We start from the raw sequence: 12,005 nt of genomic DNA on the forward strand, positions 1-12,005 counted from the left end.
AAAAGCTGTTACTACACAGACGAGGGTCCAAAGTCATAAGGGATGCCCGGCGCAACATCTATACTTATAACCAGTAATGCTGTAATCCATTTGGAGATCTTTTCAATTAATTACTTTTTCAAAGTACTTTATGTCACACTCCTCTTTCTTGCTTAGTGTACTATAGCTCTATTATATATTGGTAATTTACCCTTTGCAATTTTTTGCCAATGGAATAAAACCAAATGAGTGATTGAGGAGGGGGCCCGGTGGCGCGATTGGTTAGTGCATCGGCCTCAAAGCTCTGGGGTCCTGGGTTCAAATCCAGGTCACATCCACCTGTGTGGAGTTTGCATGTGCTCCCCTGGCCTGCGTGGGTTTCCTCTGGGTACACTGGTTTTCTCCCACATTCCAAAAAGATGCATGGTAGGCTGATTGGGCACTCTAAATTGCCCCTAGGTATGGGTGTGCTGTAGTCCCTTAGCCACCAATGGGGCAGGTGGCTGGAGACATCTTTAAATGGTTGGCATCCAATTCATTAATTTTCTGAAGCACTTGTCTTCACAAGGGTCACGGCCGGTGCTGGAGCCTATCCCAGCTAACTACGGGCACCAGGTGGGGGACACCCTGATTTGGTGGCCAGCCAATTGCACGGCACAAGGAGACGAACAACCCTTTACGCTCATACGCATACCTAGGGGAAATTTAGAATGTTTAATTAGCCTACACTGCAAGATTTTGGGATACGGGAGGAAACAGGAGAAAACACAAGCCCGGGGAGAACATGCAAACTCCAGAGTATTAACTGACCTGGGATCAAACCCTCGACCCCAGAACTGTGAGGCCGACGTGCTAACCATTTGGCCGCCAATCGTGTTTCAATTCATTTTAAAGAATCTATAATCACTGTTGGTTTTATTGGAATAAAAGTTATTTATTAATAGATGGATGCATAAAATGATAGTAAATTCAAAACGTGATTCCCCTGACTGTTGTCTTCTTCTTTTTAGATGTAAATGAGTGCTGGCAATACCCAGGCCGTCTGTGTGCTCAGACTTGCGAGAATACACCGGGGTCATATCTGTGCTCGTGCACCACCGGCTTTCGCCTTTCCAGCGATGGCAATAACTGTGAAGGTGTGTGTGTGTGTGTATTCATTCATTTTCTGAACTGTATGTCCTCACAAGGGTTGCTGGAGCCTATCCCAGCTAATTATGGGCTGGAAGCAGGAGTACACCCTGAACCGATTTCCAGATAATCACAGGGAATGTGGGTATTAATGATTGCCATAGTGGGTGTGTACGCATTCATTTGTGGATTTTGGTGCATGTCACTGTATTTTTTCGTTGTTGGTTTAAAGTGCGCCAACATGTCTGTGTGTGTGTTTGTGGGCTGGATCTTTCATATTCCTACTCTTAAGTCCAATGATTAGTGCATTATTGACAACTGTGTTAGAGTTGACTGCAAGGGTTAATGCCTTCAAGCGTGTGCGAATGAAAGCATAATTGCCTTGATAATATTACCTTTAGGTTAGTACTACTGAAAAGGCTTTGGTCACATGGATTCTGACAATAATTAGCTGTTACTTTCATTTTCAGATGTAAACGAGTGTTTGTCTAGTCCTTGCAGTCAGGAGTGTGCCAATATCTACGGCTCTTATCAGTGCTACTGCAGGCAAGGCTACTTTCTGCGGGAAGATGGACACACGTGTGAAGGTGCACCAAGCTCATCTTCACAAGTAGCATAATTCTACCATGTCAGTGTAATATATTTAATTTTTTGATTTGGATTTCATCTCCATCCTGTTAGATATCGATGAGTGTTCTCAAAGCATCAGCCATCTTTGCACTTACAAGTGCGTCAACGTTCCTGGCAGTTACCGGTGTGCGTGTCCGGAGTCTGGATACACCTTGTCTCCAAATGGACGTTCCTGCAGAGGTGAAGGAACATGCAATGCAAAAAAAATTGAGAATGTAACCTTGAGTTAAAATCTATCACTTTATATCTGTTGTTTTTTTTCCACTTCTTGATTAACATTTATGTCCCATTTCCTGTACTTTCACCCACCCATGTTTTGTAGATGTTGATGAGTGCACCACAGGGGCTCATAACTGCTCTCTAGCTGACAACTGCTACAACATTCAAGGAGGCTTCCGCTGCCTTTCGCTGAACTGCCCGCCAAACTACCGCAAAGTGTCTGACACGTCAGTATGCTAAACATTAGGCTCTAGACAGGGCCTATGTCCGATTATTATTATTATTATTAAACACAAGTCTCAATACAGTTTATAACAATGATGCGACTAACATGCAGAATGCTTAATTGTGGAATATAATAGTAAGTGAATGTTTTTAAATGAATATTAAAGGAATAAATATAAACAGGCCATCCAAAAGATAATGACCACTTAAATATACAGTGGTACCTCTACTTACAAATAATTCTACAGAAATATTAGGGTTACGAAAAGCCTCAATGGGAAACCTTTCGCCCTGATCGCAGGGCACAAGGAGACAGACAACCATGCACACTCACACCCATACCGAGGGGCAATTTAGAGTGTCCAATCAGCCTACCGTGCATGTTTTTGGAATTTGGGAGGAAACCGGAGTGTCCGGAGGAAATGCACGCAAGCCCGGGGAGAACATGCAAACTCCACACAGGTGGGACGTGACCTGGATTTGGAGCCAGGACCCCAGAGCTGTGAGGCCGACGCGCTAACCACTCACACCACCGGGCCCGGCTGCCTCCTATAGAAAATAACGAAATAAAAATAAATCTGTTCCCACCCTCTGATAAGAACACCCAAAACAGGATATTATAATGGAAAACATATTTTTATGTGTTCTAATTCACCACCTACTCACAAAGTAACAAATACCTATCTAGTGGTTATGATCTTCAATGCTAAAATGTGACAATACTCAGTACAGACTTACCACGGAGAGAAAGGAAAGGACAGGAGAGAGACTGAATGGACGGCAACATACTCGTAACATAACATAAACTTTTAATTGAACTTAAATGAACTTAGATTACTATACACACACACCTTGTGTGATAACTGAGGCAAAGATGTTAATGTATTTCACCGCGGCTTTCGAGTCGGAACTTGCTCCTTCTCCATACCTCAGAACCAAGTGTATCCCAGTTCATTTTTTAAAATTATCAAACCAGCCACGAGTCGCTTTGAAGGGTTCCGCTGGTGTGTTTTGCACATGCTTGCTTTGCTTTCAAGTCCATGTGGATTCCGCTGTCTTTTTTGCAGATTATTGACTCGGTCACTTCAGTAAAAAATGCAACCTGTACGGCCCAGTGCTTGTAGATATCTTTACGCAAGGGAGATGCGGCGACAAAGACAGAGCAATGCTGTTCCCATAAGCAGCCTCTCGCATACTTGGCCACCCAGACGGCCGCATCGGGAACCATTTCTTATGCTCTTATCTCAAATTTGTCTCGAATCTCAAGGCAAAAATTTGCTCGCAATTTTCATCACATCTCAAATTTCTCATATGTTGGTACACTCGTATGTCAAGGTGTTACTGTATATGTACATATGTAAGATTGTAGCCAAAGTCTAATTTCGATCTTTAATCCCTTGTACAGAATGAGGATAAAATCAATAAGGCAATACTTTGTCTTATCTCTATAAAGAACGACCTTTCTGATCATGTATTAGCAAAATTTATCTATTTTCTTTTTAAATTTTGCAAGCGGTTCTTAAGATGTTAACAGTTTTAATCATATAAGATGATTATGTAACAATCTTATCAATTAATCGACTCATTTACTGCCATATACAGCAATATATGTAAGAAACATGAGTTAATGGTAAGAAACATGCAGCTAATGAGTTAAATTATGTAATAATAGTAAACAATAGGATGTTTCTCGATCTGTTTCCTTTGTTTTACTGTCATAAGTGGTAATATTCCAAAGTTAGTGTGTATTAAATGTCAAAACAGTTCGTTTTCAGAGCAGATCTGGTTTCTTTATCTACCATGTCAAGGCAGCGATTGAATTAAAAAACTAGGGCCATTTCCTACATTTTTTTTATACCATTGTGTGTGACTCTTGGACTTTGTAATCCTTTTTAGGCGCTGTGAGCGAATCAGCTGTCCCAACTACCTGGAGTGCCAGAACTCCCCCCTTAGAATCACCTACTACTACCTCAGTTTCCAATCCAATATCGTCGTCCCAGCTCAGATCTTCCGCATCGGACCGTCACCGGCCTATTCTGGAGACAACGTCATCGTCAGCATCACAAAGGGAAACGAGGAAGGATACTTTAGTACCAGAAAGCTAAACGCCTACACGGGCGCCCTATACTTACACCGTCAGGTCGAGGGGCCCAGAGATTTCCTAATTTATGTAGAGATGAAGCTTTGGAGACAGGGCACTTTCACCACCTTCCACGCCAGGATTTATGTCTTCATCACAGCCAACTCACTGTAACAGCTGGAGATTCTTTGCAGGCTAACAAGGACCTCAAATACATCAGTGTAATTTCATAAACAAGTTACTATCTAGGAATAATATTCTTTACCTCAAATTACTAAAGACAATTTGTCAATTGATATCAGATTATGTTATCACATAAAATGTAATATTTTCTACTATCAAATCATGTAGCTTCATCGCGAATGCTCAACACCCACCAAGGCTGGAATAGTACATTTCAAACCAAAGTATGCACAAAGCCATTGGAATGAAATAATTTATCATTGCTTTAATTATCATAACAATTGCTTCATCCAAATGTTTTCTACTGTTATCAATTTATCAAATGAGTGTTTTGTTTGATCAATAGCAGTATATCAATACTAACATCCCATAATGAACACCCATGACTTAATGTTTTATGCATTTGTTTGTTTTTCTTGACTCCAAATAGATTTTCTATCCTTTAATTATATTTTATGTATAACGATGGATGTATTATAATTTTCCACGAGATGCATTCATTCATTCATTTTCTGAACTGCTTAACCACACATGGGCCACGGGGGGTGCTGGAGCCTTTCCCGGCTGACTTCGGGCAAGAGATGGGGGCGGGACACCCTGAATCGGCAACCATCCAATTGCAGGGCACAAGGAGACGGACAAACATTGACACTCATGCTCACACTTAGGGGCAATTTAGAGTGTCCAATCAGCCTACCATGCATGTTTTTGGAATGTGGGAGGAAACCGGAGTACCCAGAGAAAACCCGCGCTGGCCCGGGGAGAACATGCAAACTCCACACAGGTGCACTGACCTGGATTCGAACCCAGGACCCCAGAACTGGCGAGGCTGACACGCTAATTAGTCAGCTGCCGGGCTGCGCTCGAAATGCATAAACTGTAAGATTAAAGTGAACATCAGCTGGGATAGGTTCCAGCACCCCCTGCGACCTTTGTGAGGAAAAGCAGTTCAGAAAATGAATGGAAAATGTTTTTCATTCTGAAAAAAATCCATATATCAAGTTAACTGTGGTTCTTATTTCTGAATTTTTAATTAAGTTGTTTGTTATTTACATTTTTTGAGGGGAAAAAATCCATCTCTTTCATTTTTTTTGTTTTACTTTACCAGCTGGGAAACCTAATGGTACCAATCCAGATGAGACACATTTCGACATGCCAAGCTTAAAAACATAGCCAACAAGCACACAGATGCTCCCATTTTAGCACCAGGAGCCAACTTCATTGGCTCGATCCCAGGTCGATCCCCACTGTGTGGAGTTTGCATGCTCTCTCTGGGTACTTTGGTTTCCTCCCACATCCCCAAAACATGCAGGGTAGGCTAGTGTAACTCTTTAAGTTGCTCCTAGTTATGAGTGTGAGCATAAATGGTTGTCTGTCTCCTTGTGCCCTGCAATTGGCTGGCCACAGATTCAGGGACTCCCCGCCTGGTGCCCAAAGTCAGCTGGGATAGGCTCCCGGACCTACCACAACCCTTGTGAGGATATGCGGTCCAGAAAATCAATGAATAAATAAAAATGACCGAGATGTGATATAAAGCATTTAGAATACAATATAATTGATCCTAATTTGAAGCACAAAAATCAATGGGCGTCTTTTTGTCAATGGTGTAATGTTAATCGTTCATATATTCTATAATTTCTGTTCTTGGAATTGATTGTATTGATTAAGATGAAACAAAAGGAGGGTGCTATCAATGGTTCTAAAAAAAATCTGAAAACAATATGAGTACCAGTTTTTTTTGTCCACGTGCCTACCTAGATGGCCCTGAACGAATGCAGCTCGCCAGGTGCCAGGGGTAGCGCTTCTCCAGGCAGCTGTTCTCCATTCGCAAGTTGTATATGCTGCCATTGCAGCGATCCTCACCAGGGCTCGGCAGTAAATAATTGGATTGGATAGAAATTATTGCAATATATTTCCATAAGGGTGACCCAGTTGGGGTCCTGGGTTCAAATCCAGGTCGATCCACCTGTGTGGATTTTGCATGTTCTCCCTGGGCCTGCGTGGGTTTCTTCCCACATTCCAAAGACATGCATGGTAGGCTGATTGGACACTAATATAATTGTGAATGGTTGTTTGTCTCCTTGTGCCCTGCGATTGGCTGGCCATCAATTCAGGGTGCCCCCCGCCTCTGGTTCGAAGTCAGCTGGGATAGGCTCCAGGAACCCCCTGCGACCCTAGTGAGGATAAAACGGTTCAGAAAATGAGATGAGATTTTTTTTTAAAATTATTCACAAAACCTAGTTCAGCTCCCTGTTGGCTGCATTACCAACAGGACTTTTTTCTGGACGAAAACCTCCTTGACAGGGCGGCCTGTTGGAGCAAGTGGTTAGTGTGTCGGCCTCACAGCTCTGGGGTCCTGGGTTCAAATCCCGGTCATGTCTATCTGTGTGGAGTTTGCATGTTCTCCACGGGCCTGCGTGGGTTTCCTCCAGGTACTCCGGTGTCCTCCCACATTCCAAAGACATGCATGGTCGGCTGATTGGTCACTCTAAATTGCCCCGAGGTATGGGTGTGAGTGTGCATGGTTGTCCGTCTCCTTGTGCCCTGCGATCGGCTGGCCACCGATTCAGGGTGTCCGCCACCTGTGGCCCGGAGTCAGCTGGGATAGGATCCAGCACCCCCCGCGACCCAAATGAGGATAAAGCGTTTCAGAAAATGAGATGAGATGAGAGACCCTCCTTAACGATACTAAATGCATTGACCAACATTTCCGTCTATTTTCAATTTGCCTTATACGCATCGATATTGCTTGTGGCAGCGTTATCGGAATACTAAAAGTGGTTTCACTAGCTGTCTAATGGTCGGATCATGTCGGACACGTAGAAAGAAACGTGACAGATTTGAAGACGGCCACGGCAATGGAGCGCCGCATGTATAAATAAAGGAGGGCAACTCTTAAATAAAACCGGGAGTTTCCCGGTTTTATTTATTAAAGTGCGAGTAAAATATATTTTAAGTGCACTGACGTGTTTTATTGACAACCGTTGCCTAGTATTTCTCCGTTCACGAGAGCGAGAGCGAGAGAGAGAGAGAGAGAGAGAGAGAGAGAGAGAGAGAGAGAGAGAGAGAGAGAGAGAGAGAGAGAGAGAGAGAGAGAGAGAGAGAGAGAGAGAGAGAGAGAGGTCGTTTGTGAACGTCACAACTCTAATTACTCTATATTATATTATTGAAACTCACCGCTTTGCTGTTGTCCTCTGTCTTGCAATGCTTCCTAAAGGAAAGCTGATGCTGTGGCTTTATCTCCTCTTTTTTAGGCAGAATATCTATATTGATTGTGTTTTCCCAGAGGAATACTTTGAAGTCTTGAACTCTTCCCTAAATGAGAGTCATAATATAGTCAAAGCTAAAAGAAATGACTCTATTGTTTTTTATGCTACCCTAACCGCTGTTGAGGATGACGTAAGTTTTGCGCATCCCTAAGGGGCCAAAATATTGAGAACATTGAACACAATAATTTCATTTTTAAATGACCCATTTATTAAAATCCCATTTTACTATGGTATATTTTAATTATAATAATGTATTATGCAGTACTGTGTGTGTGCTTACGTTTTTAACACTACTACACTATTTGCGTTTTAGTTGACAATTTCGGTAATAAGATGAGAATGCTGAAATACTTTTCACTCAAACATATAAAGGACATGCTAATTAATTTGAGCTATTTGAAACCATGAGTTTTCGTTGTCAAGTTATTGACACCTGGTTGCCATGGAAACAAGAACTAACCTTACATTTATTATAAATACTGTTTGTTTCTTTTGAATTTTATCCAACAATATGAACAAAAACTGCACTTTTGGGTAACCTGTGTGCCTCAAGTTATCACGGTAACATCACTATGCAATACATTGCAATGTACATTATGTTGTATTGCGGAGCTCTCTACTCATTTTCTTATATATGTTTTATTTTGCTTACTACAGCCAATTAAGTGATCTTGTCAATTGCAGTGTTATTTTTGCAATGCCGTCTCAAATTTGCTAGGTTATATTGATTCATTAGTCATTTGCTGTGTCCTGTATTCTGTTTTTTTAGAAAGATGGGGACCCTCTCACCAAACCAGTCCACCATGAGCAGGAAATCGAAAGCTATAGTCCTATTGTACTTACTCCTAGTATTCTCACATTTCCATGGCAACCCAAGGTCGGCGCACATGAGTACATAATTAAGGTATGATTCACTAGTGTCATTAGCGATTGACCAAGCTTAGAATTAACCTCTCTTTCCACCTTTTACATGTATTTTTACTATCATCAAGAGGTATCACTCTCCTCTGTATCTGACATCTTGTCCTCAATGCTCTGAATAGGCCTCAGGTGGCAGTGGAAATTTCAGCTGGTCTTCCTCCAACACTAGTGTGGCCACAGTGACTGACAAAGGTGTAATGACGACAGCCAGTGACATTGGTGTCAGCATAATTCATGCTCATGATATGCATAGCCCACTCTACTTCGGAGAGATGATGGTATCATGACGCTGCTTCTAGTATTTCCATTAAGAACCACTGTATGACATTTCAATGTAGCAAAAGCAAGTAATTTAAATGAACATATTCTTCAGGTCTACGTTGTCGAACCTGTGGCTATGGTCTTTGCTCCCTGCCAAGTGGAGGCACGAGTGGGCACAACTCTAGAATTACCGCTCAGGATGTTTGGACGATTGGAAGACAGAATGGAGCAAGTCCTGTTGAGTGACTGCTCCCACTTTGATCTGCAGGTTAATGAATTACTTAAAGGCAAGTCTGCAAATGTATTCTTATGTTCTCAATACCTTCACTCACAGGAAATTTTCCATTAAGTGACGGTCACGAACAAATCTTATGGAGTAGATCATATCATTTAGTACAAAATGCCAGTGTGAGCTAAACTTGGAAAAAGCTTTATATCTCCATTAGACATGGGTCCTTAGCAGATTGATTTTAGGGTGCAGATGCTATTTCATTCATAAATGCATCTTCTGTTTCTCTTATCCTTACGACGGTCACTGTGTAGCTGTAGCCTATCCTGTATTGATTGACACCCAATTGCAAAGCACAATGTGACAACCATTCACACACACACTCATACCTATGGACAATTTTGAATGTTCAATCAGCCTACCATACAAGATTGTTGGATGTGGGAGGAAACGTGAAACCTCCCACAGGCGCAGGAAGAACATACAAATTCCACACAAGAAGGTCAGAGACCATTTAACCCTTGGTAGGCTGACGTGATAACCACTTTACCTAAGTGCAATTTAATTTGCTTTTAAGTGTCTTTCAGGATAAATTTAAGTATTACCAAATCCAAAGAGCAGTCATCATCATTATATTTGTGATTTTAGTAGGATACATTTATGACACTTTTTTTAAAATTGAATATTTTTAAGTGGTCTTTTAATTTTTTACATTCAATTTTCCTGTTTGTCTTAATATTAATTGGGAGAATGAGCACTTTCATCAATAGGGGATAGAATAATACATCTGTCTGACAATCTTACAATTCTTTTGTACTGTTTTATCACTTCTGCGTGTTCCATAACACTTACGTTTCTTTGTTACAGATAGACTTGCTCCAGGCCACGGGTACTGCAGTGGAGTGAGAGCCAAAGCCTTGGCTCCAGGTTACACCACACTCTCAGTCAGCTACATCCAAGGCAGTATTCACCTGAGTGCAAAGATCACTATTGCAGCTTATCCTCCACTTATTGTGAGTTTTATAATTAATCCATGTTCAATGGCCACAAATCTGATAATTTTCTTGTGGCCACTTCATGTTAATTACTAGCAATACTGAGTGCTGCAGGACATCTTTGTGTACAGGGTCTAGAAAAGTTATATTGTAAACATTAACCGAAGCCTTTGTTTTGATTCGCTCTTATTTTAGCCTCAAAGGCCAATTAGCCTTTGCCCCCCCAACTGGCAAAGCCATTTGCAGATGTACTTGAGCATTCAGACACAGAACCTTATCCTTACAATTAATTCAAAAATAGGATGATCAGTAAGCTTTCAGATGCTCAATTCTTGCGTTTCTTTCAAACTCTATGCATTATAATTAAGTATTATACGCTTGATCTACAGAAGTACATTTCTCTATTACATATCAATGAGACTGGCTCAAACAGTTGTAGTAAAATAGAAAATTCAACTATATCACACATCCTACACTCTATTATTTATTACAATATTCTACTCGCTGCAATTGGCTGGCAACCACTTGAAGGTGTATCCACCTTCTGACCAAAGTTAACTGGGACAGGCTCTAGTATCTTCTGCATTTGTTTCTTTAAACTATCGGAGATTTTCGAGTGATTCTTCTCTGGTCAGTTCTGCAGATTTATTCCAGCTCGATGTGACCATATATGTCAGGAACATTTTTCATTTTGTTTAAATCCCTGGTATGCTTTGTCTTTATATCACTGTTAAAAGAGAAAACAACCAAAGATAAGTAGTTCAGTAGTTCTGTTATTTGGCAGGCAATTGACCCTGTATCTGTGGCCATAGTGACTTTGGGTTCCTCAAAAGACATGCTGTTTGAGGGAGGGCCTCTGCCATGGGTTGCAGAACCCTCAAAAACTTTATGGGACTTCAAAGCGGAAAATGAAGAAAGCATAAGTCTTACTCTGACCAGCCCATCATCCCGTAATTATGACCAGCACTTTGTCAGAGCAGCATGCAGGACATTGGGAGAGCAGGTAATGTCTCCATCTGTATTTTTATGTGTTCACTTTCATTAACTATTTGATTTATTTATGCACCATCTTGTTTTATGTTGTGTGGTGAAATGTCAACCCCATGGTTTGCATGTACAGGCACATTTAGTGGCCCTTCTGCATCATTAATTTGTGAAGTGTCAGCATTGTACAATTCAGGACAATGCATTTTTGTGACAAATCATTCTTCATTCATTCATTTTCTGAACCGCTTTATCCTCACTAGGGAGGGTTGTGAGGGGTGCTGGAGCCTATCCCAGCTGACTTCGGGCCAGAGGCGGGGGATACCCTGGATCAGAGACAGACAACCATTCACTCCCACACTCATACCTGGGGGCAATTTACAGTGTCAAATCAGCCTACCATGCATGTCTTTGAAATGTGGGAGGAAACCGGAGTACCCAGAAAAAAACCCCACGCAGGCCTGGGGGGAACATGCAAACTCCACACAGGTGGACCAACCTGGATTTGAACCCAGGATCCCACAGCTGTGAGGCCGACGCACGAACCACTCATCCGCCAAGCCACTTAGAAAAAATCATATGTTAAATTACATCTTAGTAACTCTTAAAACAGTGCAATTCTGGTCTTATAAAAATAATAATTATATATATATATATATATATATATATATATATATATATATATATATATATATATATATATATATACACAAATAATCAAATCAAATATGCAAACATGAGGTAAAACCAGGTCTTGATTCATATAGCAGGTGGAACTGAAAAACTGTCATCTCAAACCTGTTCAAACAAGGGGTTTAACTAAAGATATTTCCAGTGCACCATGTTAATGTTGTGTTTTAGTTCACAATGGAGCCCATCCCAGGCAACTACACCCTGAATTG

General features: G+C 41.3%; 2 protein-coding genes across 2 annotated transcripts in view; both read left to right on the forward strand.

The window, feature by feature from the left end:
- fbln2 (fibulin 2) overlaps positions 1 to 5,450 on the forward strand; it is a 42,330-nt gene extending 36,880 nt beyond the window's left edge. The window contains exons 12-16 of the mRNA XM_077608425.1: positions 990 to 1,115; positions 1,578 to 1,694; positions 1,789 to 1,917; positions 2,060 to 2,183; positions 4,078 to 5,450. Of these exons, the coding sequence (XP_077464551.1) occupies positions 990 to 1,115; positions 1,578 to 1,694; positions 1,789 to 1,917; positions 2,060 to 2,183; positions 4,078 to 4,435 (854 nt within the window). The 3' untranslated portion in view covers positions 4,436 to 5,450. The remainder of the gene's footprint in view (positions 1 to 989; positions 1,116 to 1,577; positions 1,695 to 1,788; positions 1,918 to 2,059; positions 2,184 to 4,077) is intronic.
- A 2,198-nt stretch (positions 5,451 to 7,648) lies between these two features.
- The window catches only part of LOC144074612 (nuclear pore membrane glycoprotein 210-like), a 23,823-nt gene continuing 19,466 nt past the window's right edge, over positions 7,649 to 12,005 (forward strand). The window contains exons 1-6 of the mRNA XM_077601132.1: positions 7,649 to 7,843; positions 8,483 to 8,617; positions 8,757 to 8,912; positions 9,008 to 9,186; positions 9,996 to 10,137; positions 10,904 to 11,122. Of these exons, the coding sequence (XP_077457258.1) occupies positions 7,649 to 7,843; positions 8,483 to 8,617; positions 8,757 to 8,912; positions 9,008 to 9,186; positions 9,996 to 10,137; positions 10,904 to 11,122 (1,026 nt within the window). The remainder of the gene's footprint in view (positions 7,844 to 8,482; positions 8,618 to 8,756; positions 8,913 to 9,007; positions 9,187 to 9,995; positions 10,138 to 10,903; positions 11,123 to 12,005) is intronic.

This window comes from Stigmatopora argus, chromosome 1 (genome assembly GCF_051989625.1).
Source record: "Stigmatopora argus isolate UIUO_Sarg chromosome 1, RoL_Sarg_1.0, whole genome shotgun sequence".
NCBI lineage: Eukaryota > Metazoa > Chordata > Actinopteri > Syngnathiformes > Syngnathidae > Stigmatopora > Stigmatopora argus.